Here is a 25,846-nt window from a genome sequence, read left to right as displayed (position 1 = left end):
TGGGTGGGGCCTCCCCGCCCGAAGCCAGCGGTGCCGGCGAGGGGAAGAACCTCTTCGCCCCCGCGGGGGCTGCCGGCTCCTCTCGCCGGCTTCGGAGGCAACCGGCCCTTCAGAAATTCCCTTGCCAGGAGCCAGGGTCTGCCAGCCGAGAGGCTCTGGAGGCAGACCTCCGTCCCGGGGAGCCGCGGGGAGGAAAGGAGCAATTTCTGGTTGACGCTCGGAGAGCGTTCAGCCTTTCGTCGGCTGGGTCTAAAGCTTTAAATAGGCTTTTTAAACAGGCGCGTGTTGTGTGAGATTATTGTATGTGGTTTTTTTGAGGAGTTGGTGTCTTTGTGGGAGTGACTCTTAAAGGGAATAAAGTCTTGTGGAGGTGTTTAGTATCTGCAGGACTTGGAATAAACCTGACATGCGCCTGCCCTTCCCACTTACTTTATCTGCCACGATTTTCTGATCCTTTCCTTTAATGTGGGGGGGGGGAGTCTTTTTTTAGTCAGCAGCAAAGTGTTACTTGTGGCACACTGGGGTTTTGTTTAAAATTTTTTTTTTTTTTTTACAAAAATATGTATTGCTGGAAGCAAGGCTCTGTAGTCAAAGTTGTGTGCTAAAGTTATGTAAGTGTGAAAAGAAGCGGTCAAATAGTATCAGTTCACATAATATTTAAATTGGTGTGTAGTCTTTGAATAGTAGGTTGGTAATATGATAATTTTTGTGCTCTTTTTAATTTTTAAGCAGTCTAGTAAGATAAAGATACTCTTTAAGCTTCTGATGTAGTCTAAAAAGTTTGCTGTCTGTGATGTTTGTGAATGACCAGTGGTTGTTAGAAAGGGGAGTGTTGAAGGAAAAGTGTGTTGAATGGCTGAATTCTCTTGTCTGAAAAGATGGAAAGAATGGTGATTCTGATTTTTACTCCCTTTTTAAATATAGGTGATTACTTAGCAAGTTTGACAGAGTATATCACACTTCTGGTATATAGTCAGTTGACAGCCCAATGAGTCCGATTAAATATCCCTGCTGCTTGATGAACAAAGAACTTTCATTTAAGAGTTTCCCAAATACTGCTTAGTAGAATGAGGTTCTATATGCTTCTGTGTGTTATTGTATGAAACCTGAATTAAATCCACTTGCTGGGTTTCTTCTCTTAGAACTGACTGTCCAAGAAAGAAAAAAGACAATAGAAACCAATACAGTCTTCTGGTTTGTGGAAGCTACCTAAGATAGCTGAATGCAAGTGGATGTATGACTCATGAGCTGGCAGGATACAGGACCTCGCTGAGATCAATTGACAATTTCTAGCATGCATTTGCACTCTGAAAGTCAGAGTGCCTGATAGGATGCTTTCTTAGAGCTTCTGCATGCTGATTATTACTTGACTGAAGTGAAGCATGTGTATAATCAATGCACTTGATTCTCTTCCCGCGTACACAACTTTTACATCAGGGTAGCCCTATTGATTTCAGTGGGTTTGTTCTTTATGAGCATGACCATGCAAGCTCAGTGGGAATGATATCCACTTCTCATTTACTGGAGATTAAATTGCATTGCTGCATTCAACTCAGTCATATCCATGATGCAGAAGGATGCAGAATACCTATTCTGACTTGACTTCTAATGCCAAAAAAGACCCCCAAAAGCAAAATCACAAAATACGTAGGTGAAAGAAAAGTATTAAAGTTTGACCTCCCCTCCCTGTGTGCATGTGTGCATGCATCTACACACACGCAGAGAGCTTCAAACAGCCTTTGGTAATAGCCTGCTCAGTTAAGAGTGTTGTGAAGTTTTAGTGAGCCTACTGGATAGGCTTTTATGCCTCTTACACAGCTTAGTGAATGTTATAGAAGTGGTCTGAAGTAGTCAAATGCTGAGGCTTCATTGTCCGTTTCCTGAAATTTTAGATGGGGGACAGTTGCCAGAAAAATTCCAAAAGAAGCAAAAAAAAAAAAAAAAAAAAAAAAAACAACCCACCCAAAACCCCAGAACAAACTACTGGCTTGCGAAAGGGTAGTTGTACTAAAGTTTCCCTGCAGAATCAGGCATATTTTATTTTGAACAAAGATAGTAGTTTTGCCTCTGTATTTTGACATAATTAAAGACTTACTTGCACACTGATGTAATTGACTGTTTGGTTTAAATGCTTAGCAAAAAGTTTATCAGAAGATGAATAGTAAATAAGCCCATGCATCAAGATAAAACAATGAGCCCTATATTGCTGTTCACCGGTATTTGAATTGGGAACAAGGGCACTTTGCTCACCACAGTGTGGGAAGACAATGTGCGTTAATTACTTGTTACTGTTTTCTAGTGCTGCTATATTAGCTTGTACATGGGTGGTACCAAATTTAGTCAATCATAAATCATTGTCCATAAATGAGTATAACATGTCTGGTAGCACCTCTTGAAATGTGTAGAAATAATCTGTGAAATACATAGCAATGTGATTAAAGGGGACTACTCAGTCCTTGTCTTGTTACGTGGTTACTTAGAAGTTGCAGTACTGTTGTTGGCAACGGTTTAGACTTACCATAACTTCTCTTATCACCTTGGTATCTATGGTGATATCAAACTTGTGACCCATGATTACTTTAATTGAAGTGTTTAGCTTGAAACAGGAATGCTTTGTTCTAGTTCAGATTAGCTTTCCAGATCTTCAGAATGGACTTATTTGCCTTTCTTCACGTGTGAAAATAGGAACTGAACAAAGGCGTTGTATTTTCTGAAAGGGTTGAAGAGGTGTGTATGGTGGATATTTCAGTCATGTTCCTGTAGTGTGTTTTCTCTGTGCTGTCTAATATCTATCCTCGTTTTCACTGGGGTATCCTGACATGGATTTAGAAAATTGTATATAATTAATGGTGTTCTCCAAGTGAGACACCCCAATTTGTACTAGGGAAACTTGTTTTTATGAAGTGGAATTTATTTGTGCCTTTGCTAGATTCAACTTGAATCACCCTCTTTAGTGACTGTCTCCAGGTTGGGCACACAGTAGCGATGGGGGAGGGGAAGGATCATTAGAAATCACTTTGTCAGATTGTGCTTGCAAAACTGATTCTTAGATGCAGGAGCATTTGGGAAGGTGGTGCTGAAATGCTGGCTCCACCAAATGCTGGAATTTCAAGCAGCTGGGGCTTAATTTTGAGGGGGCGGGGGCAATGTATTAATGTAACTGCATCTGCTTCTAGGTAATGACTCTTGACTCTGTCAAGTTTTCAAACCTGAAACAGGTGTTGGCTTAAACTGTTATTGTTAGCATAGATAGTCTGCAAGCTTAGTGCTGAAATAGCACAACCAAACTAAACATTGCCCACGGATGTTAAACTATTCCTGGATGGGGAAGACAAAGATGCAGAAGTTAGGTGTATGGTTTGGAAATGATTCTTGATAATCCAGGAAACATGTGCTATGGACCCGTATTTGGAAACTCAGGGGGTTCATACTGGGTTTCTAGAAGGTTCTTCAAAACCTCTTAAAAAAACTTTTAATGTCCTAAAAAAATAGAAGGGCTTTCATTTGACGTTATCAGATTGCAGGGGTGAGAAAAATAATCATCTGCTGTCTGGCCAGTTGCCTTGCATAGTATAAATGATAGACTAGTCATTTAGTTCAGTTGTGGGCCTGTATCAAGGATGGCCAAAATTCTTTGCGATGACAGATAGGTAATGAGCTTCTTATACGAAAATTTTTCATAATGGAGGCAGAAAGTCATTGTCTGGTTCCTTTAAAATATTAAGGTGATAATCTATTTCTGACTCTAATTAAGACAACGCTATAGGCTTTTGGTATCCATAAGCATTGAGTCTGCCCTGACATTTTTGCCAGTGAACCTTAGAGGATAAGGTAGGTATTTTCCTGCAGCTGTTTTAAATATCTCTGCAGTTTTGAAAGTGAAATACATGAATGTGGTTCATCACTTAAAATGTCTCAATTAAGTTGCCTCTTAGCTCACCTTCAAACTAGAATTCTCTAACTTGCTATTGGATCCTTCCCGGAGAGGCCCCTGTCACTTGTGTGCTGATGATTCAGAAGGTCGTAGTGCTTCGGCACAGCATCTTGCAAATGTTGAAGTCAGATGATGACTATTGATATATGCAGTGTTTTTGTCAGTTCATGTCTCAGTGGTGTGAAATAAGAGATGGGTGACATGGGGAAAGAAGAATCTGTTCTCTGTCTGTGTGCAAGGCACATCAGAGGCAAAGTAACCTAGCAGCCGATTAGGTTAAAAGATGACATGCTGTGCAAAATGGAATTTAACATTCCGAAGCGTCTGCTAAATAACTGTATTATTTAACAAGCTAATTATGGTTCTTTGCTTCCAAACATGACCAACGAACTAATTCGCCTGAAGAGATTGCAATGTGGTAGCAATAACCAAGCTGTTACCACAGTGCCTTGGTAGTGCACAGTTGCCGAATACATCTTTTATCATGTAATTGCATTTCAGCTGTTCCTAAAAACAAATGTGTTTAACTGTGTGATCATAAAAAGAAAATTTAAGCTTAAATGTCATTCATCCTTTTAGTTGGTAAGCAGAATGTCTTTTAACTTGTTACCTCGGGGAGGAAGCTATAGGATTAGGTGTCATTGCTTTGCTACCAAGTGTACCTTCTGAGTTCCCTTTTACGCTCCTTATTTTCCACAGGGGAAAACTGATTGAATAACAATGTGTTCTCCCTGCTCTGTAATAGAGGAGGAGGAGGATGGCTCAGGGAATTAGGGATCTAGAAGTGGAATATGATGGCTAAAATCAGGAATAACTGAGGCAGAAATACTGACAGGGCTTCTTGGGTTGAGAGTTAAGGGGTTCATCTTATAAAGCTTGGGAGTTCCAGAGATGTCAGCTGGAATCTAGAAATGACAGCTACTATTCTAGAAATGCATGAAATAACGTGGTTCTGAGGTGGATGGATTTTCTGTGCAACAGAAGGGCTGCAAGAGACACAGAAAGGATGGTAATAAGAGCAAAAGGTAATCAATAAAGTCTTGGGAAACAGATTCTACCATGTTTTGTCATTGATCTGTTACATGGAATCTGCAGTTACTAGTTTTATCCCTGTAATCTGTCTTCTTTCTACTTCAATTGGTACTTGGGCTTGGTACTATTAAAACTTCTGGTTATTTCACCAGTAGAAATGTTTTAAGTGGTAGTCAAAAGATACGACTGGCTAAAATGCTGAACTTTCACTGATCCTAGTAAAAAAAAGTTTGACTTGCTTTGAAGTGCAGAAGTGAATCCAGTTCAAGATGTGTATTGCCAGTGTGTAGGGCATGAGAGAAGTGCAGATGGAAGGACACTCTGAACATGAAGATTTGTTTGGGTGTGTCCTAAACAGGTACATAGAATAACCCAATTTAGACTAAGTATCTATCTTAATGTAATTGGGTGTAGAAGGATGTTGGGGGGGTATCTGTGGTGTCTCTTAACAAATCAGTATTTTACAGCTTTATAAGATAGATTAATATTGGGCACAGGTAATTGCAGTGACTGGTAGTGCATGTTTTTTGTGAAGATAAAGTGATTAACTAATGGACATGCATTCAGATCTTCAATACCTTTCAGAAGACGGGACTAAAATCATGTTCCAGGTTCCTTACAGAAAGCTGCATTAGATCTATAAGAATAGCGCTAAATACACACTTAAGCAGAATGCCTTCTGTTTGAGTCTGTTGTACACTCAAGTGGTTTTAAGGGACAAAACAAAGCAGATCAGATAGTATATAGCAGTTAATTTACTTTTCCTGACTGGCTCCATGGCTCTGTCCGTATTTAGCTTGCATGGGTGGCATCCAGATTAGTTTGGCATGGGCATAAACTGCATGGAGTTACTGTGCCTTATTTGCACTGTACGTCTCCGGAGGTGTCACTAGAATTTAAGGGTTGCGTCTGTCTGTTTTGCTTTGCTTTGGATGCAGTATGTTTGATTCTCTGATGCTTCATGAGAGGAAAAGGGGGAAGCAATTTGAATGTAGTGGGCACCAGGACTTGCTTGAAGGCAGAAAACATCAAGCAGTCAACTTGCCCTGTTTGCAATGAGAATATCGATTAACTTGTCAGCCTGAGTGAAAGTTTGCTTGGACTTTAGCCTCCAAACTTTGAGCTGCCTAGTCCAGGTTGGTAGGGGATCACAAATAAACTTGTGGTAAATTTGTGCATGGAGGACATCGGTAAAGATTTTTCCAAACTTCTTCCAAAGAAGTGTGTGGGGGTGTTTTTGTGTTGTTTTTGTTTTGTTTTCCCAATGAGTTGTTAATGTCATAGGACAGTCTGTAACTAGGATGGTCTGGATACTAAAGAGCTACTGAAGTCTGCTGCTACATTTGAAAAAGTATTTGACTTTTGGTGTGAACCAGGTCTTCTATCTTGAAGGATGTTAGCCTGACATAACACTTTAAGGTAAATGTTTTGTATGTTGTTGGTTTAGTCTGTTTTGGTTTAAATTACTTTTTTAAACTGCAGGTATGTGTTGCTGTAGAGATACAGTTTTTTTGGTATAGGAAAAATTGATTGGTTTTTATTTTCCCATAACTGTCAATTATTAAGGGATCCTTTCTCTTATTTTCTACTGTATCAAAGCAATATGTTCATAGTTCTTCATGTTTTACTCCAGTAGCCTGTGGAATTGAATAGCTGGGCAGTTGATTTCTGATGGCAGGTTTCTGGGCAGTACAGGCACTGAAGGCTGACTTTCTTTCAGTTTGGCCCTCAAATAGCAAGCAAGCATTGTGGAATAGTGAGCCTTTACGCTAGGGAAGGAAAGAAGATCTTAATGTATACAAAATTTCTCTGTTGACTCATGCATCTGATCTGAGGCAGGAAATGAAAACTTGTTTCTGTTATGAATGTCATCAAACAGTCAAACGAAGTTCTGGGTAGCTGTTGAAATGGCTACATTGAAGGCAGCTGATCTCATTCTAGTCTGCAGCATGGAGAAGGCATCACTTTCAGCTTTTCAGAAGTTCTGTGCTCTTCTGAGCTTCATAATGTCTTTTCTCTCTGTGTAGGCATTACTAAATATCTTTGCTCAAGCTTCTGTTTGGAAGAACAAATTGTTGCCAAATCGGGTTTGTAACTCCTGCAGGTGCTGTAAAACTTACCATATAATCAATCCTTGCTTAAGGTAAATTCAGTTGCTTTCTTTAAAGCACTGGTAAAGACTGAAAGGTAGTGTGGTGAATGGAAAACTAGATTAGAATAATAAAAAAAAGTCCAAATAGTCGATTTTGTAGTTTATTCCCAGTTTAATGGTGCAGATAGTGTTTCTTATTAACACTCCTGGCTTTGCAGTGTTGGAGTCTATTTTCCTCTTTCACCATGGAACATATACATGAACTGCTATTTGATCTGGTAGATCAGATTAAACCCCAAACTAGCAGTAACATTTCTAGAAATAGCTCAGTGGCAAACATTAAAAGCAGGCATTACAAATTGAATAGAAATTTATCCTTAGTATATTTCTTTTATTTACATATGTCTTGTCCTCTCTTTCCTAACCTAAGTTACTGAGGAATGAGTAATGTTATTTCCCATGTTTCTGTTTAGGAGGAGGAGAAAAAAAAAAAGAAAAAAGAAAAACGTTGCCTCATTTGTTTTCTGCCTTACGTTTTCCTCTTGTGGTGTTTTTTTTTTTTTTTTTTTTTTTTAAATTGGGGAAATACTATTTCTGTCCTACCACCTTGTATTTCCACTCCTTAAAGACTACGTGTAAAATGAAACTTCCTGTTATTTTTGTAAATACTTTGACTTTGCAAGCTCTTTGTGTATAAAGTGACTTGCAGAATCTGCTCCCCATACACAGGGTAGGAGAAGTAGTGTAGTGGCAAGTTTATTGTCATTTAGCTGACTAGTTACAACCATATATATACATCTGTTGTCCTAGGTGTATTTGAGGCTGGGAAACAGGATTGGTGCTGGTGTGAGCATTGCACTGAGGAACACAGGTGGATGTTTCCACTCTCTGTCTTCTTTGTGTCTCTCTGGTTATAAAATAGCAAGAGGAGAGAGAAAACATTGTGTCTTGGCATATTATAAGGTCTAAATGTGCGTAGAGGGCAGCAACAGGTCTTCCACCTGATTTCACTGCAGCCCTTGAGCACAAATCCATAGGGGGAGCTCTAGAGCAGATAAAATAGCAGGATCTTAACTGGCGTGCAGATTAAAGCTGTGAATGATCCCTATCTGCTGTTTACATAGTAGAGTGGGAAAGAGCTTAGGCTGGCCTCTGCCACGGAAGGAAGAAGCCCCCTTGGGAGGGAGACGTGCTGTTTAGTTTCTTGCTTTCTTTCAGACCTGTATGCAGGTGTTGAAAAACTTTAATTTTATAGGCAGGTGCTGAAGCCCATTAGCAGTTATTTTTAAATTTCTTGTTCCTCCGTGACACTTCTGTTGGAGGTCAAGGAAGCCTGAAGACTCTGAAGTAAAGATCAGTAGTCCTAACGTCTTAGGGTGAGTGTCTGCCACTCCTCTGATAGGCTTGCTTGGTTACTGACTGCTGTTGAGATCCGAAGTGGGTATGGTGGAGGTTAGTCTTGAAGAGGTTAAGGGAATTAAATATTTAGGCATTGTTTCAGGAAAAGTGCACTATCTTTCAAATGCAGCCAACATTCATAGGATTGTTCTACTTACTTCCTTACTTGTTTGTGTTTAAGTAGATACGCGACTTCTGCTCTTTTTTTCCTCACCCACAGCATTCTTTCTGTGTTCTTCAGGCTGTAACTGTATGAATGTCTTTTTGCTCTTTACAATTAGTGTGGAAATCTGTGAGTGCAGTGTATTCTTTTAGGTGTGCCGCAATAGCGAATTTGTATTGAGATGCAGCCTAATAACTTATATGCTGTTTTGATCTTTAGTATGTATTGAATTCAGTATTTTGTGTATTTCAGATGATAAAAAAGACATTGACCATGAGACAGTGGTGGAAGAGCAGATCATTGGAGAGAATTCTCCTCCAGATTACTCAGAGTACATGACAGGGAAGAAACTTCCTCCTGGTGGAATACCTGGCATTGACCTCTCAGACCCCAAACAACTGGCTGAATTTGCTAGGTAAGTAGGAAGAAAGGATCTTTAAATTAAAATGGTTTTCTTTTCACTGGTTTAATTATGAAACTGTTAGGCAAAATAAATGGTAGATTTAGTATGGCTTATTGTTCCATTTAATCATCTTCTGAAACAAGGGACTTACAGTATCAGCTACTCTGTTCTGAATTGTTAAAATAAGTGGGTTTTATATTCAGCAGTGACTTATTCAATGACTTCTGGTCTTTAGTTCTTGTTGGGTAAGACAGGACCTAGATACATTGATAGACTGCATCTTCGACATGACAGAATATATCTTTCATGTGAGTAGTCTTAGATTATTCAGCACCAAAGGATCTGATAAGTGAAATGCTCCATTCAGGTTGTTCAGTACAAGAAAGCTAGACTACAATATCTGGTTTGTAAAGCCACTTACTGTTCTTTTTCACCTGCTTCTTACTACTTAAGCTCTAGGTCTTAAACTTCTTCTTAATGGAGTCATGTGTCTTGCACTTTCAAGTGCCACTGATAATTGCAGTTTCACAATTGGTAACTATACTGCTTGGATTTTCCTCTAGTGAATCAGAATTTTTACTTGTTTACGTATCAATACATTGACCTGAGTTACAAGGTGACTTTTACTTTCAAGTAGAGATGAAGCTCTGTTCTGCTGTGGAGTACTGAAAGTTTCATGCGTCTCTTCCCCCCGCCCCCCTCCCTTCGCAGAGCCCCTGGCTCTGATACTGAGTGCTCAGGATAGTCGATGGCCACCAGACGGCAACCGTGAGGTCACCAGAGAAGTCTGCTTTGACACCTGGAAGCTGTGACATTAGAATTGCCTTTGCAGCATTTACTTGGTCCCCTTCCTTGTGTGCATGTGCTTGTAATTACCAAAAGCATATTCCTCCACTCAGTGCATGGGCAGTGTTAATGCTGGTGTCTCCAAATACTTGAGCACAACTGTTAGCTTCTTGCAGCTGCTATAATCAGTTTTTCCCATGTTGAAAGCAAAACGTATGTATGTAGCTACAGTCATTTTCATTTTGTTACTAGCTGGGTATTCTTCAGAGCCCTGGTGCACAATTCTGACACTTAACAGCAGGTGGATGGTCAGATGTTGTTACTCTTACTTCCTGGGTCAGCTCGTAAGAGGGAGAAGTATGGTTGTTTGGTGGTTTGTTTTTTTTTAATCACTGGGTTTTTCAGCTGGTTGCTAGGTGGCAGGGACTGTTCAGACGAGTTCTGGTCTGGCTTCCTGGTTAGGTGGATCTTGGTATCCAGTGTGTGCATCTACTCTTGTTTCACCTGTTTGATCTCACTGCTTTTTAGAGGGTTGTTCTGTTACTCTTCAGTGTGTTTGTACCAGAGGATTGCCAGCACAGCCTTGTCCCGCAATTATTTTCAGTAAAGCCATTGAACTGTGAATTTTGAAGGCTCCTAGTAAGATAGTTTTGCAGGGTTTGCTCCCTGCTTCAGGCTATCTGATCTGGAAATGTATAAAAACACATCACAAACAACTGAAAACAGGGTTTTATCTAAAGCGGTGGATGGTTCTAGCTATTGATACTGTTGTTACTTATTGGACTACTGTTGATCAAAATGATTGTGTTTTCCTCTGAGACCTGCTGAAAGGTTAATACAATTTTTTGTGAAAGCAAATGTTTAAGTGATGCTCTGAGTGTACTAGCCTTCTAATTCTAAAATGTTACTTACACATTTCTGCTCATCATGTGCTTAGAATGGCATTCTTGGTTACTTTAAAACATGCTGAAACCTTTGGTTCTATTAAACATTTAAGTACTGAATAGCTATCTTCTGTTAGGAAGTTTAAATAGTTTCTCATAGGGTATTCTTCATGCAAGTACTGAATGTTTTTCTCCAGATTGGTTTGAATACTTGAAATCGTTGCCAGGATTTGGGCTTCTTGGAGTGACCAGATTGCTTCTATCAGATCTGCCTGCATATTTCTTAATATTGTAAAATGTACTGCATCTTTGGGTTTTAGTTAGTTTTCTATTGAGAAAATAGTGGCAGCTGGCAGTAATTTAAAATTACCACTTTTTTTTTATTCATGGTAGAATGTTCTAGGAAGTTCTAGAGCTAGAATTTGTAGCAGATGATGGAAAGCGTTCTATGTGTACAGTCTCTTTTATGTTAATATATTTTTGTATAGCAGATCAAATGTAATCTACTTCAGTCATAAGACAAATATATGGTGGTAGAGTAAGCAACCTGGGGGGACATCACCTTTAGCAATGTCCCCAAGTTGCCCAAAACCTATGAAGAATTGTTCTGATAGCTTAATTGTAGATATGTGAAAACTTCAAGTATCTTCTGTTTTCAGAAAGGTTTTTTGATTTCTTGGTCAGAATCGGTGACTGTCAAACTTCTAGTCTCCCGGGGGGAGAAAAACCCTGTTAGTTGTATGTAAGATCTTAAATGATTGCATATAGCTGAGGCTGAAGAATATGGGTGTATTAGAATTTGAATATTGCTTGTTAAGGTCTGGGTCCTCTTGCAGTGAAGCATGTTGAAGGGACTCCTTTTAGCTAATAACATGAATTCAAGCACTGATACCTATAAACCCATTTTTATACTGATCAATTGTCTTGTTCATCTAGATTGCTGTGTGCAGTATCACTAGAAACCTTGCATGGCAAACTAGAAGAAAAAAATGGGTTTACATGTACTGGAATTGGGTTTGGAGGTCCTAGGAATACAGTTATTCATGCTAAAAGAATGTGTTTGTTTAGTGTAAAGTTCTCTGAAAGTTTCAAGCATTGCTGGTTGCTTTACAATTCAGAATTTTGAAATTCTCAGTAGCTATATTCTAAAAACTTCGAGCAGCAAGTGAAGTTGAAACAGTTACTTTTAAACTTGCTAAGTAGCTTCATGTGCTCTGAGTAAGGTTTTGAGTAACAAATTTGTATTTTGATGACTTGAAAAAAGAATGGTGCACAGTCCACATACAAGGAAGCATAAACTGCTTAGTAAAATCGTATGCTAAGTGTATTTTGTGCAGTTGAGAGCAAGTTATTTTGGGTTGCTTTCATGTTTTCATTAAGGTAGTTGGAAGAATCTCACTATACATTTGTAGAAATTAGCTACTCAAAACCAGGCTAGATCCACTGTTTATAACCATGCAGCTTATTTTGATTAAGGATAAATTGACTGAGACATTTGCATCAATTCTTAGGAACAAAGTTCTGAGGTTAAGTTTAAACAGGCAAAGCTTGAATTCTAGTGGTAACAGATTTCAGGCAAGGTTCTGGAGTTCTGATCATGGTCTGGTTAGTGAGAAGTAAGGCTGGGGTTGACTTGATGCTTGAAGTCCTCTGTAACTCTGCAGCCCTGAAAAAAAAAAAATTAAAACTGTAGTAATTCAGCATCTGCAATGGACACCACTGCGGCTTAGCAGCTAGGTGGCACTAGCAGAGTGAGCAGTTACACTGTCTCTTGTGATACAATTATCTTTCGCCGCTTCTTTTAGTGCATTTGTCATTGAGTCATGTAGCAGGAATCTGGATCCCTTAACTGGAACTCTTACAGTTTTTTCCTGGAAAGGCTTTTATACATTCTAACACTGTTGAAAACACTGTGAATAAACAAGCTGTGTCAGAACATTAAGACATGTTCAGTAATGCATACATGAATGACCGCAAATTATACCTGGTTGGGCAATTTATCGCCTTTTACAAATTATTTCATTCTATTGTAGAAATCATGCATTTTCTCTAGTACGCTTTAAAAATGCAATAAAAAAAGAAAAAAAATGTGAATTTCTCTTAGGCAGTCGTATCAGAATGTGAAACATGAGTTGTGAATGATCTGCTCAGAAAGAAATGCAACCTAATAAATTACCATGTTCCCATTTGATAGCTTTGACTGGGACACTGGCAATCCCTTCAAGTGAAATAAAATGTTTCATCCAAGTCTAAATTGATTACAAGTAATTCTGTAGTTAGCTGTGAAGAAGTCGTAACTGCTTGGTAATAGAAGCTTGGGGAAGTAACAGATATATTTCTAGTTGGTGCATATGGCAAAGTCCCTCAAACAAAGCCACTAAAATTCCCTAATTCCCCTTTCCCTCCCTCCTACCCTCCAGACAGATACATGACTGAACTGGCTAAAGACAGCAGAATACAGACATCAGTAAAACTAAGAAGTAAGAGGGGAAGATGGTATAGCTGGGAAATTGGCACAGTAATGGGTCCTTGTGGTAAAAACTTTACTCTCCATGGCTTTGTTTTCTGCTCTTCTTAGTACCTTTTCTGAAGGAGAGCCATTGTAAGGACTGCCCTTCCTTTCTATCCACTGCCCAAAATGGATAGAAAACAAAGGAGAGGAAACTGCATTAGAGTTTGAAATTGGACACCCTTCTTAAAAGTGACAAAGCATTCTGGTCACCTAGATTTATGACTTAGGCCTCTTTATAAGGTATATGCTTTTGTACTGGTTTTGTTCTTGTTGCAGAGAAGCTTAAAGGGCAGTAAACTGACAATTGCTTTACCCGAAGTGTTCTTCTGGGGGAGGGGAAATCTCTTGCTCTGTACCACACTGCAAAGGTCACTCTTTCTGTTTACACACACGATATTCTTCATAACTGCAACAAAACTAGTAAGTATTTTTGCCAGAACCTTGGAGTGACAGAGAACTTCTTATGACATTTTCCTACCTAACTGTGACCAAAGCATGTTAAGACACTGGCTGTGGGCTCTTTGGTTGTAGATAGATTCCTAGGACACCTTGTGCCACTCCCCTTTTGTCTATTTATCCAAAAGCCAGTCTAGCCAGTTTCAGGAGTTCTTCAGCTCAAATGGGTTCTTGCAGCAGCATAGGGCCATGACACTCATGTTATTTCTGCCTCAGCAGGGCAGTACAAGGGGAATGGCAGCGTGAGGGAGCAGGTCAGAAGTGGCAGTGACACTACTGATAGAGAATAATTTCCTCTTCTAACTATTCTTAGGGATGTGGTCATCAGCACAAGTGAATATCACTGCTGGTCATCAGAGATCTCTAGGATGTGTCAAAGGAGTTGCCTGAGAAAGAGTAATACTGTTTAGGTTAGATTTATGTGTAGAGGGAGAAGAAAGGATGTGAGAACACAGAAGTTTAACAGTGGCAAAAAAGGGAGCTATCGGAACAAGGGGGAAATTCTATACTGTTAATTGTTTCTGACTTATGGATTTCCTTTATTCCTAGCCTTAACTCTGTTTCTGTGGCTAACTTTTAAAACTGGATCTATCTCCAAGACGATAGGTTGTGGAGATTGACAGAGGTTTGGGGTGGGGGTTGCTTCTGTCAAAATACCTTTTTTGGGTAGTTGAGGGAGGTAGCTGTTACTTTCTGATACTGCACAGTGACAGAGTTGCTCTCTTTATTTTGAGGAACTGAGTGGTTTAATACCTGTGATCTCACTCAGTCTTCTTTATACATGGATAAGAGAGTGTGCTTTTATGGAGCTCATTCTGTGAAGCTATTTGGTTGCACACCTTCCTGCTCCTTCTGCTGTCTCCTGTTCCTCCACCCACCCAATACAAGTTAACAAATTTGGCCTTTAATCACAGTGTCCCAGTGCCTTGATCCAAAGGTTTACTTGCTAGTTTTTCACAGTTAGCTAGTCTGCAGTTGCCATTAGTAGGCATGGCCCTTATAAACTCTCTTCAGAAATGAAAATTCTGGTCTTGCCATGTAAATTGACTTTCTGCAAAGGCGGCCATTTCAAAAGTTCCACCCAGGTATTAATGTGTGTGTGTGTATAGTTGTTTTAAATAGTGGTATGTGTTAGAGTTCTGTTTTTGATTAATGTTTCAGGCTAAGAAAACTTGGACGGAGCTGGTAGAGATGCTCTACTGGGTGGGAGCCAAAAGTCTAACCACCAGCAAGAGCTACCTGCAACAGTGTAATTAAGATCAACAGCCCAGGTTCTAGTCTGGTCTCCTTTTGCAGAAAGTTAATTTTAAAGTAAGACCAAAATTTTTTTTCTAATACACTTGAATATGTAAGTCTTTAAATTCTTCTTTGAGTGATTGTCCATATGGATTCCACAGCCTTGTGAGCAAATGACGTTTTTGACAAAATGATCTGTCATAGCTGTGCCCGTGGTGTACGTGCCCTCATGCCTTTAATCCAAGTGTATGAAGGGCCCAGCAGCTTCTTGCTGCCTGTGGCACTGAGATGTAACCCGGACACTGTTTGCTGCCTCTTCCTGTTGAAGTGTCTGCTTCTGTTTTGTTGAACAGCTTGGTTGCCTATGGAACCCTGTGCTTATGCACAGTCTTGTTCCGCATTTAAGCTTAAGTTGCTCACTTCCCATGCTTCCAGGAGAAATGAAAAGATGTAAAATCTGCCCCTTTATTAACTAAACTTTGTTGTCATTTTTGTAGTCAATAGGGACTAAAAGTTTTTATGTTCAAGTATACTGCTGGGCTGATACTCCTCACTTCAGAAACAAAGCCTGAAAATTAAAAAGTCAGCTTATTCCAGAATGGATGCTCAGAACGTTACATGCCTGCTCAGACACTGAACTGAAAAATGTAAGGTATACGTTGAAGCTCCAGTCTGTCCCATGTCTGACCATCCAGTTCTGCTGTGATTTGTTCCTCAAGCTTCCTGACTACACTGATCTAGAAGCTTCCTGACTACACTGGCCAGGGTATTTTCCTTCTCACTTGGCTTCACAGCCTGTTACAGATGACATTCTTGCTGCATTTCCTTCTCAAAGACTGACTTAATACCAGAGGCAAGACACGAGTTATGAATAGGATTTAACACAATGATCAGTGGGATCTTATGCCAAGTGTAAAGAATGCAAGCACTGCCCATTAAAGCTGTTTACCACATCTCCTGTTAAGTGATTCCTTTTCTGTCTAGTCTCTCCCTTTACAGGTGACTTCAGAACAATGGTGTTTTTACTCATTCCGATGATGTCACGGACACAGATTTTGGGCCTAGGAGTATTTTGCTTTGGTTTTTTGGGGCTGGGGGAATGACTCAGCCAACATTTAACAAGTTGATAGTGTTAGAAGTAAAGGAGGTGGTTTTGGCACCAGCTTTGTCCCCTAGGTGTGTTTGTTCTCTAATGGCATTAAACCATGGCACTATGTTCTCTCATGTCCTGTGTTGTCAAAGCATTCTTCTGTGTGTCCATTTTGGCTTTCTGTAGAGTTACTGTAAGAAAGCTTTTGTGTGTGTGTGTTTTCCTATAGCCTCAGTACCTTGTCTACTATCAGTCTAGAACCTCACTGGAGAGTGTAGTCAGACAGTTAATCCCAATCACTTGGTTGGATTTAGGTATTTAATACTTCACTCAGGCTGTGTAAACTAAACACAGCACAATCACTCTGTATTCCAATTGGATTATATAAATTAAATTTAATCAATAAGGTCATCTAAGTTCATCTGTAATCTTGGAAAAAGAAAACTTCTCAGAAAGATTAAGATAATAAAGAGGCTGGTCTACAGGAACAGATGCAGTTTGCTGTGTTCAGGATGTCTCTGTCCTTACTTAAATTGATGAAATTTTTAGGTATGCTGCTGGCGATGGTGCAAGAGGAACTTTGTCAATGCAGATACCTCACACCCGTCTTCTAGGAGCTGTTAGTATCTGTAAATGAGGTGGTTGCTGCATATGATACTCTCAGCTTCCATAGTTTTGTCACATCTCTATTTTTAACCCTGCAGGAGACTGCAGTGTTCTTCAGTTAGAACTGTACATAGCTCAGCATCTCCAGACTGAGTAGCAGGAGTTTCCTAAATGTCCACTTAGAGAAAAGATCGAATGCAGCCTCTAAATCCTTCGGTTTTAATGTTGTGTCTGTGAAGTGGCTAACTGTCGTGTGCTTTAGTCCCTATGTGATCACTTGAGCCGTGCTACATCTGCAATACACAGAGGAGTCAGATTGTTTCTGAGGGACAAATGATAGCCCACAGAGCCATAGGAGACTTCTCCATCACATGATTCCATTGTCAGTTGTAAGATTTTCCTGGATCTAGTCTTCAGGAATTCTCAAGGAGGTTTTTCACTGTTCTTGCCTTAATTTAGCCTCACAAGGCCTTTCATTCCTGTCCTCTCTCATCTGTCCACATGAAGGAGGCAGGTGAAACAGCATATTTAAGTCCTATGCATGGAAACATTACAGTATCAAAGAAGACTGGACCCTGCCTGCAAAGAAACAAATGCTTGTTTCTTTCAACCAATACGTGGTTGAATTGGAGAGATTTTAGCTTATTTTCCCTGCAGCTCTTGGGAATTGTTTTGTACATTTAGAAGTTGCTGTTTAGCCAGTCTCAGATCAATTATTAAAAATATGTGTATGCACTACTTGGAAATATCTTCCTTCAACCTTGTTCTTCCATATCTGTTTCCAGGAACTGAACTCATGGGGATTAAAACTGCCTTGGATAGCAACAGACTCCTCTCCTTCTTAATGTTAAGGATAGTGATTCTGATAATTCTAATTCTTCTGTTAAATTCAACCCACTCATCTCTGTTTAACTGAGACTAGAGAGAACACCAGAAAACCTTTTGTTTAAGTTACAGATATGTAGCTACCTCATCATACAGAACTATCTTGTATAGTTCTACCAGGAGAAGTCATTCAGGAACTCACATAAACAGACTAGCTCCCCTTCTACAGCAAGGTTTTGGAACATGCAAAATCTCATTACCTACCTGAGTGAATCCCCAGCTGCATGAGGTGCATTTATTTACACCTCCCTCCCTCCACCATAAGGTGGAGATAAGCCATTTCTCTTTGATTGCTCTTGAAGACAGCACTACAGGTTTGAGAAATGAAGATAGGTAAAAGGGCAGTGCACTTCCCTGGAATAGTCTCCACACAGCTGACTCTTCTCTGACATTCAACAGGTGGTTGTTACATATGGCAGGACTGTTTTAACATTGTCGTCTACAGGGAGTCTCATTGTATTTGAAACACCTAACACATGCAAGCAGTAGTTTGCTGGGCTCCTTATGTAGTCAGTGGAGACTAATGGCGCCGGTAAAGCAGTGGTGAAGGTCCTTATCAGCAACCAAGAGTAAATAAATGATTGCTTGTCAGTTGCCAAGAGTGGAATCCATGTGTACAGTAGCTTAAAGTAAGAATAATTGCAGTTTCTGTGGTTATAGCAGATGTCTACATTGTCTATGTAGATTCCACAACTTGCCTGCCTTCCCTGCTTCTGTAGAGTTTTCTTCTGAAGTCTTGTGTGGTGAAAATACTGAAGAATGATTGAGGCTGCTCTAACCTTCATGTCCTGGTGCAGGGATGCAGAGGAAGTGAAGATAAATACGCCACATGGGTACTGGCACAACAAAAATGGAGTTTTCAAACAAAACCGCCTAATTACAATTAGTATAAGTCAGAAAAAATCCCTCTATTTCCACACATTCAAAGGACTAGGAAGGTAGTATTAAGTGTCTTATTCTGTATTTGAGAGGTCCTTCTGGAAAAGCTGAACTTTCCAAACGCCAAATTATACTGCTAATGTTATTATGAAGGTTTTGAAAATATTAAACTGAGTACTACTGATGCACATATTGATAGTATTATCAAATAAATGTGTGCATTGTGTAGGCAGTTACAGGAGAAGAGCTGTATACTAATGTTTTTCTACTAATTTTTTTTTTTATCTTTAAGAATGAAACCAAGAAAAATTAAAGAAGATGATGCTCCACGAACGATAGCTTGTCCTCACAAAGTAAGTGAAGTGCTCAGCTTCTGAGTAGGTAGTAATTTGTAGACCAGAATTTTGCATTGATGTTTTCTCTTGAGAATGAATAACTAAAATATCTTACTGTTAATAGACTACACTCAGTTAACTGTATTTTAGTTATCATTCTTTAGAGGCTTCCTTAAAAACCTTTCACTGAATAATATATTATTCCCATTCCTTGTCTTAAGGTTAGTGCATACCTAATCTTCTGGTAACCATGATGCACAGTCCCTAACATGCTGGTTTTACTGTTGTGATTTCCTGCCACCCAAGATTACATACTTGAAAGAATGTTCTGAAAGCTGTTCAAAGTACGTTCCTAAGATCTATATATCCTCTGCTTGGAAACTATGACAGATTTGGAGTCTAGATCAGGAATCAGCAATTTATGGTGCAGATGTCAAAGTCAGCATTATTGGAAGACTTTGAATTACATTCCACACAGCTGGAAGGTGCGTCATCTTGAAAGAGAGAGAAAGGCATCTTGGAGATATGATTCTGATCCACTGGTAGCGGGGAAGCGTCTGTCTTGAATAAATGTTGCCAGTCACCTAGATTGGTAGCATCTAGCTTTACTGCATTATCCAGCTTTTGTAGAGCTTCTGTTAGCTGACTTAGTCTGTAATGAAAAAAGACAAATATAATCTTGCTGACTTCTGGTCTAGATAAGTGTGAGCCTAAGCAAATAATCAGGGCAGATCACTAATAGTATGCATTAGAGAGCATGAATAGAAGACTTCTTTCTGAGAGCCATAGTCTAAGGAATTTGCTGGATTCCTCTTTGTGCTTATATTGATTTCCAGTTCTTCACATTCTACAAGTGTCATGTTTTTATTATAGTATAGTATGTGGAGATACAGGAACAGTTAGTCCTGACGATACTGACGAATGCTGCCTTCATTTCTTTGATTTACTTTTTCATAGCCTCAACTTCATCTAAACAGGGGGAAAAAAAAAAGAATATTCTGTCTTTCCATTTTCTCTCTTCTAGTGTTTCTAGGCTTTGTGCATTTCTGACTTCAGTTTAAAAAAGAAAGATATTGTAGATGTAACTGCTCCTCTCAGAGGCAAGCAGGGACTTTGAAATAAATGCAAAAAAAGTTGATGGTATGTTTAATTTGGTGCTGCTTTGCCCCAGCCAGTTCTGTTACATGCAGTGAATGGTGGCACAACGCTTCTTAAATCAGCCAAAGAAATTCTAGTGCCTGAAGAGAGAACTCTTCTTGAAAGTGGCATTTCCCCCTTTTTTTGAGAAATAAGGCATGTTTAAATGTGGTTATTAGTTTTGAAAAAAATAATTTCCAAAGAAGAGGCCTGTGGAATTTAAGATTAGCAATTGATTGTTCCTTTAGGTTCTGTTGCTGAATTTTATGCCTCATAACACAGTGATGTTGGTAGACTAGTTTTATGTAAGTTTAAACAGCATCACTTGGAGTACAGATAGAATTTACAGTTGTTAATAGGATTTTATGAAGGATTTTGAACCTTGAAGAAGACATTTGTAAAACATGTGATAGATGTCTATTGATTGTCACTAGAAGGTGAAAAAAGGTCTAGAAAGATTGGGTAAAGACAGCCCCAGGTTGCTGCTGGCTTAAGTGTACTCTGGAATCAAAAGTAGTATTCCTCTGTCGATGCAGCATGGACCCCAGATTAAGACTTCTGATGCTGTACCTGAGTTAATGTGAGTATCTTTTGCTTTTAGGTTGCGTTGGCACTAACTCAGAGATTCTCTTACCTTACTCAGTTGCCCAGTATCACTTTGTAGGTTTAAACTGTAAAAGCAGTGGCAGTCTCTGTATATCTCAAGGTGGTAGTGATCAATCTGCTGCTGCCAGTTTGGACAAGGTAGTTTCTGTAAACTGTTATGTGCTGGAAACTCTCTTGCTCCATTTCTTCTCAGGAATGAGGAGGAAGAGGACAGAATGTTAGGAGATGGAGTGGTGCACATACGAATTGGTACTAGAGAGTAATCTGTGGTATATTAGAGACTATATCGTATATTATAGTACTGTAGTGCTCAGAATATAGCACATGGAAGAATATACCATAGGTATCCATGAACAATCATTCTGTCTTTTGGTTTTTTCCCCCCTGAAACTCTAAGTGCTTTTGTTTGGTTTATTCATTTGCTTCTATCAGAGCTGCATCTTCTCCATGAGACTGTTCTATTATTCATTTGACTGCACATGGTTCATAATACTAAGTGAGGAGAGGGTTTGGGGGTTTTTTGTTTGGGGTTGGGTTTTTTTTTACCGCAGCTTTTCAAATGATCAGTTTTCTTGGTATTGCTTTTTTAAAATAAATGTAAGGGGTCTCCTTTTCAGGGCCAACTTTTAAGAAAGTGTTCAGGATATAAAAGCATTTTAAATGCTTGTACTGTAGCAGATAAAACCTTCTTTATCAGAACTAGCTTATCTACTAATTGAGTTTCACTGTTCTTTTTAAGGGCTGCACAAAGATGTTCAGGGACAACTCTGCCATGAGGAAGCATCTGCACACTCATGGCCCTCGAGTACACGTATGTGCAGAATGTGGCAAGGCCTTTGTGGAGAGCTCAAAACTAAAGCGACATCAGCTAGTTCATACCGGAGAGAAACCCTTTCAGGTATTGTTAACCTCCAGACCTAAGTACCACAATTTATTTGGTAAACGTGTAGACTGTAACTGTAACCTATATGACTTCTGAGGATACTATGTTTTTTTTCTAAAATCAGATGAGGCACTGAATGATCACCTTAAAAACTGGAAGTTCCCTTAAACTAATTAGGCTATCATGTATCTATTTCCTTGGGCCTTTGTTAGAAATTAGCAAATTGTATGTACATGGGAGATACCTTCCAAAATATAATGTAAAGTTACCCACTTCAAAAATGAAGCCTGCAGTTACTACTGAATGAGGAAAATGTCTCTTTCTCTTCATCATCTTTTCAACTTAGCACTTGTGGACAACTGAGACTCGGGGCTGTTTGCTCAGTTGACTCATGATACTAACTTTCAGTAGCAGTATTAAGCAGTTTTCAGCAAAATGATGGTAGTCACTGAATATCTTTCCATTCGTATCAAGTCACGTGAGCTTCTGCCACCAGAGGTCCCCTGCCTACTTCATATGATACTCCTTATAAATCTTCTTTACAGGTATTCATAGTCTTGAGCATATCTGTGTTCTCCAGTACATGTTTAAGATATGTATTTTTTGTTGGTTTTTTTTTTAATGAATTATTTTAGAAACCTGATTTACAGTCCTCAGGCATTCACTTAAACGTGTATGCTGAAGCTGCTGTGTTTTAAACTATAAGTATTTACCGCTAAACATGCTGCCCTTGTATTCTGAGCCCATCTTAAAAGTAAAGCCGGTAAAATGAGCAAATCTTTGCAAACTATGACCAGAACAGGGAAATTCTGATGCGAAACACTGTTTCTGTTTCCTAGTACAGCATAGCAAAACAGTGTTTTGTATGTGCAGAGAAGGTGTTTTTAGTGAAAGCATTTGTTTGCAAGCTGGAAGTTATTTCCCTCTTTGAAAATAGATATACTACTGTGGTAAAACAACCTGAAGTATTAATTTTATTTTTTAAATGCAGTTTAAAAGTGATGCCCGCAGCTTCACCTATAATAATCTTCAGCATCTAGCTTCATGTTTGTGCAATCCAGTGATTTAAAAAAGAATACTGTTCTAATCAATGACTGAAACGAGTACTACTTTTGTTAGCTAATGGAGTATGTCTTTTCCTTTCAACAGTGTACGTTTGAAGGATGTGGAAAGCGTTTTTCACTGGACTTCAATTTACGCACACACGTGCGAATTCATACTGGCGACAGGCCCTATGTTTGCCCATTTGACGGCTGCAATAAGAAGTTTGCGCAATCAACTAACCTGAAATCTCACATCTTAACACACGCTAAGGCCAAAAACAACCAGTGAAAGTTGGAGGAGAAAGTTCTTGAACTCAAAGCATCTTACAGGAGTATGAATTGGAAATAAATATGCCTCCCCTTTGTATATTGTTTCTAGGAAAGAATTTTAAAAAAAGAACCCTACAAACCTAAAGGACGTGTTTTGATAAGTAGTAAATAAAAAGCAAAAAAAAAACCACAAAAAAAACTTTAAGGTGACGTTGCTAAGATGCTCTACCTTGCTCTGTAATCCCGTTTCAAGAACACGGTGTTTTGTAAAGTGTGGCCCCAACCGAAGGGGTCAGTTCATGAACTTGCATCAAGAAAGACAATTCTTTATACAACAGTGCTAAAATTGGACTTCTTTTCACATTCTTATAAATATGAAGCTCACCTGTTGCTTACAATTTTTTTAATTTTGTATTTTCCAAGTGTGCATATTGTACACTTTTTGGGGATATGCGTAGTAATGCTATGTGTGATTTTTCTGGAGGGTGATAACTTGCTTGCGGTAGATTTTCTTTAAAAGAATGGGCAGTTACATGCATACTTCAAAAGTATTTTCCTGTAAAGAAAAAAAGTTATATAGGTTTTGTTTGCTATCTTAATTTTGGTTGTATTCTTTGATGTTAACACATTTTGTATAATTGTATCGTATAGCTGTAATGAAATCATGTAGTATCAAATATTAGATGTGATTTAATAGTGTTAATCAATTTAAACCCATTTTAGTCACTTTTTTTGGAGAAATACTGCCAGATGCTGATGTTCAGTGTAATTTCTTTGCCTGTTCAGTTACGGAAAGTGGTGCTCAGTTGTAGAATGTATTGTACAGGCACTGACCTTTTATTAACACCTGATAATATGTACATCCCATGTAATAGAAAGGGCAACAATAAAACAGTGGTCCTAAAGAAAGAATATGGCAGAAAATGATCTGTAAGCACAGTCTATTTTCTTTTGTTGTCCAGAGCAGTCCTAGTTCCTCTTGACCTCCCAGAAATTGGAAGCTAAATAAACTCAAGTTTCCTTTACTTTGCATTCAATTACAGTGATTCGTGATGAAATTACGTAGTGCCACGTCAGGTGGCATACCGAAACAGAATTGGTGACTGTAATTCTGTTGCTGAGTGACCTAGACTTCCACTAGCTGGAATGGTGGATTTGGAGACTTGGAAGTGCAGTGGGGAGTTTTCAGTGTGCCTGGACAGCAACTAGGTGAAACAGTACAGTAAATAACTAAATGGGCACCTTTGTTTAGTCAAGGTAAGGAACCTTGGAGGTTTAAATGCAGTAACAATAGAAACTGGGGGAATGGTAGGGTTTGAGTGGTCGTACCCGAAAAAAAGAAAATTGTCTCTCTCTCGGCTAACTTGTTTGACTGAGTATAAAGATGAAAATTCTTGGAACCTCATTGGGCACCTTTTACTTCAAAAGAGGAACTCAGAGTTCTCGGAGAACTTGATGGAGTTTTGATGGTCTAACTAAAAGTGGTTACTACTCATTTGTTCAAGTGTTGAAAGTAAGAAATTTTGCAGATACTATAGTAAAATGTGACAGATTAATAAACATAATATGCACAGAAATGCATAAGTATTATTTTTTAGAGGGATGTGACATTTTAATATAGTAAAAACTGTTGTTAATCTTTTTCTGAATTCTGTTCTTACAAGGTTCATCAAAATTTTCATTGCTAATACCGTAAAACTTACTTTTGAGTCCAATTTTGGTGGTAGTGGAAAAAACATGGGTAATAATGAAACTACACTTGAGAGCAAGGGAATTTTCATCCGTACACAAGTTAATCTGAACACTGCAGCTCTAGTCTGAGGTTATTAGGGGTAGAAAGAAAGACGGGGCATTTAATTGTAAAGTATGCATTAGAATTTTGGCAGTATTTTTTTTATATAAGTTCTTGAACAGGACAATATACTGAAACTTGTATAGTTGTAGTTAAATTAAATTCTGTATACAGTTAAATTAGTGTCTATTCTTTTTGGAAGGAAATAAAATCAGTTCAGTCTAGTTCTAATTGACCTTACTTTTTTTTTCTCAAACAGTATATATGATGGTGTTAGGCTTGCGCAGAAGCTTGCTTTCCTATGTCATAAAGTGGTACCCATTTTATTGAATTGCAAGGTAAAGAGATTCCTTGATGGTGTCAGTACTTCATCCTTGAACATACATTTGAGACTAAATTATTTATGTTAAATACTGATTTGAGGATTAACTGGGAACTGAAACTTGTATTACCCCTAGTTATATTGCATCTGATTAAGGAGAGAGATCAGAAAAATTTTCATCTAGGCCTCAAATCAGTAGCATTCAATACACTCCTGAGTGTAAGTAGCAACACTTAGTAGCATGAAAGATCCTGCTTTGTAACTAGTTAATTACATATTGGGTATGAATAAATACTTGCATTGAGCAGCTTCTGTAAGTTATTTAAGCTTTTAAAGTACTGTTGGCTCGTTTGTTCTTAAAACATCATGCTTAATGCAACAACATGCAATAACATGCATGTTGATTCCAGAGTTCTCCTTAAGGATTTTCAGTGAAGAAGTTACAGACTTTGAGAATAGCAACAGAGTTGACTTTGAAACCAGCGTTGCCAGCCTGCTGTCGACAAGTTCCTGCATTATACCACCAATTTCAGGTAAGGGGAGGAGAGTCTGAGGGGTGGAGGAAATGTAGCCAGTGGTTTTAAAGCTGGCAAAAGATTAAAGTGCTTACTCATCATGCCTGTTCTACTGCTCATTTGATCTTACGTTTCATATTGCCTTATCTGGTTCTGTCGAAATGGAAGGAGACAAATTCTGTAGCTGTGTATCTTTTGGACTCGGACCACTTCTTAAAAGGTAGAACTGACTATAGACTTCCAGCTGTGTCTGTTTGTGGTCTGCCAGTAGCAGTAGGTCCTGCTTTAAATACAGGACAAACTGAACTTAAACACCTATTACTTCTGGAGATTGTTTTTCTTGAAAAGGGTGTAGGAGGAGCCCAGGTACAGATTTGAAATGCTAAGTGAATGAATTCTTAGTGAAAAGGAACTGAGAACTCCTTCCTCTCTGCCAGGACCTCAGTTGAACTTGCACTTGATTTTAGTTATCCTCTTTTCAAAGAGGTGGTCACAAATTGTCAATCAACAAAGCCAAACTTAAACACATTCTAACAACATAGCCTGTCAGCAGTAATACAGTTTTAAAGGCAGACGGAGATCCTTCC

The 25,846-nt window shown here is 38.8% G+C and overlaps 1 protein-coding gene across 1 annotated transcript; it reads left to right on the top strand.

Annotated features, from left to right (window-relative positions):
- Positions 1-4,312: 4,312 nt before the first annotated feature.
- On the top strand, positions 4,313-24,650 carry YY1 (YY1 transcription factor). Its single transcript, XM_009328508.1, has 5 exons — positions 4,313-4,352; positions 8,872-9,034; positions 18,649-18,709; positions 21,174-21,332; positions 22,467-24,650. Exons 1-5 carry the CDS (start codon positions 4,313-4,315, stop codon positions 22,647-22,649), a joined length of 606 nt encoding a protein of 201 aa, XP_009326783.1. The 3' UTR covers positions 22,650-24,650.
- Positions 24,651-25,846: the final 1,196 nt, after the last annotated feature.

This window comes from Pygoscelis adeliae, unplaced genomic scaffold (assembly GCF_000699105.1).
Source record: "Pygoscelis adeliae isolate BGI_AS28 unplaced genomic scaffold, ASM69910v1 Scaffold130, whole genome shotgun sequence".
NCBI lineage: Eukaryota > Metazoa > Chordata > Aves > Sphenisciformes > Spheniscidae > Pygoscelis > Pygoscelis adeliae.
Note: the sequence above shows the minus strand (reverse complement) of the source record. Positions and strands in the feature narration are given on the sequence as shown.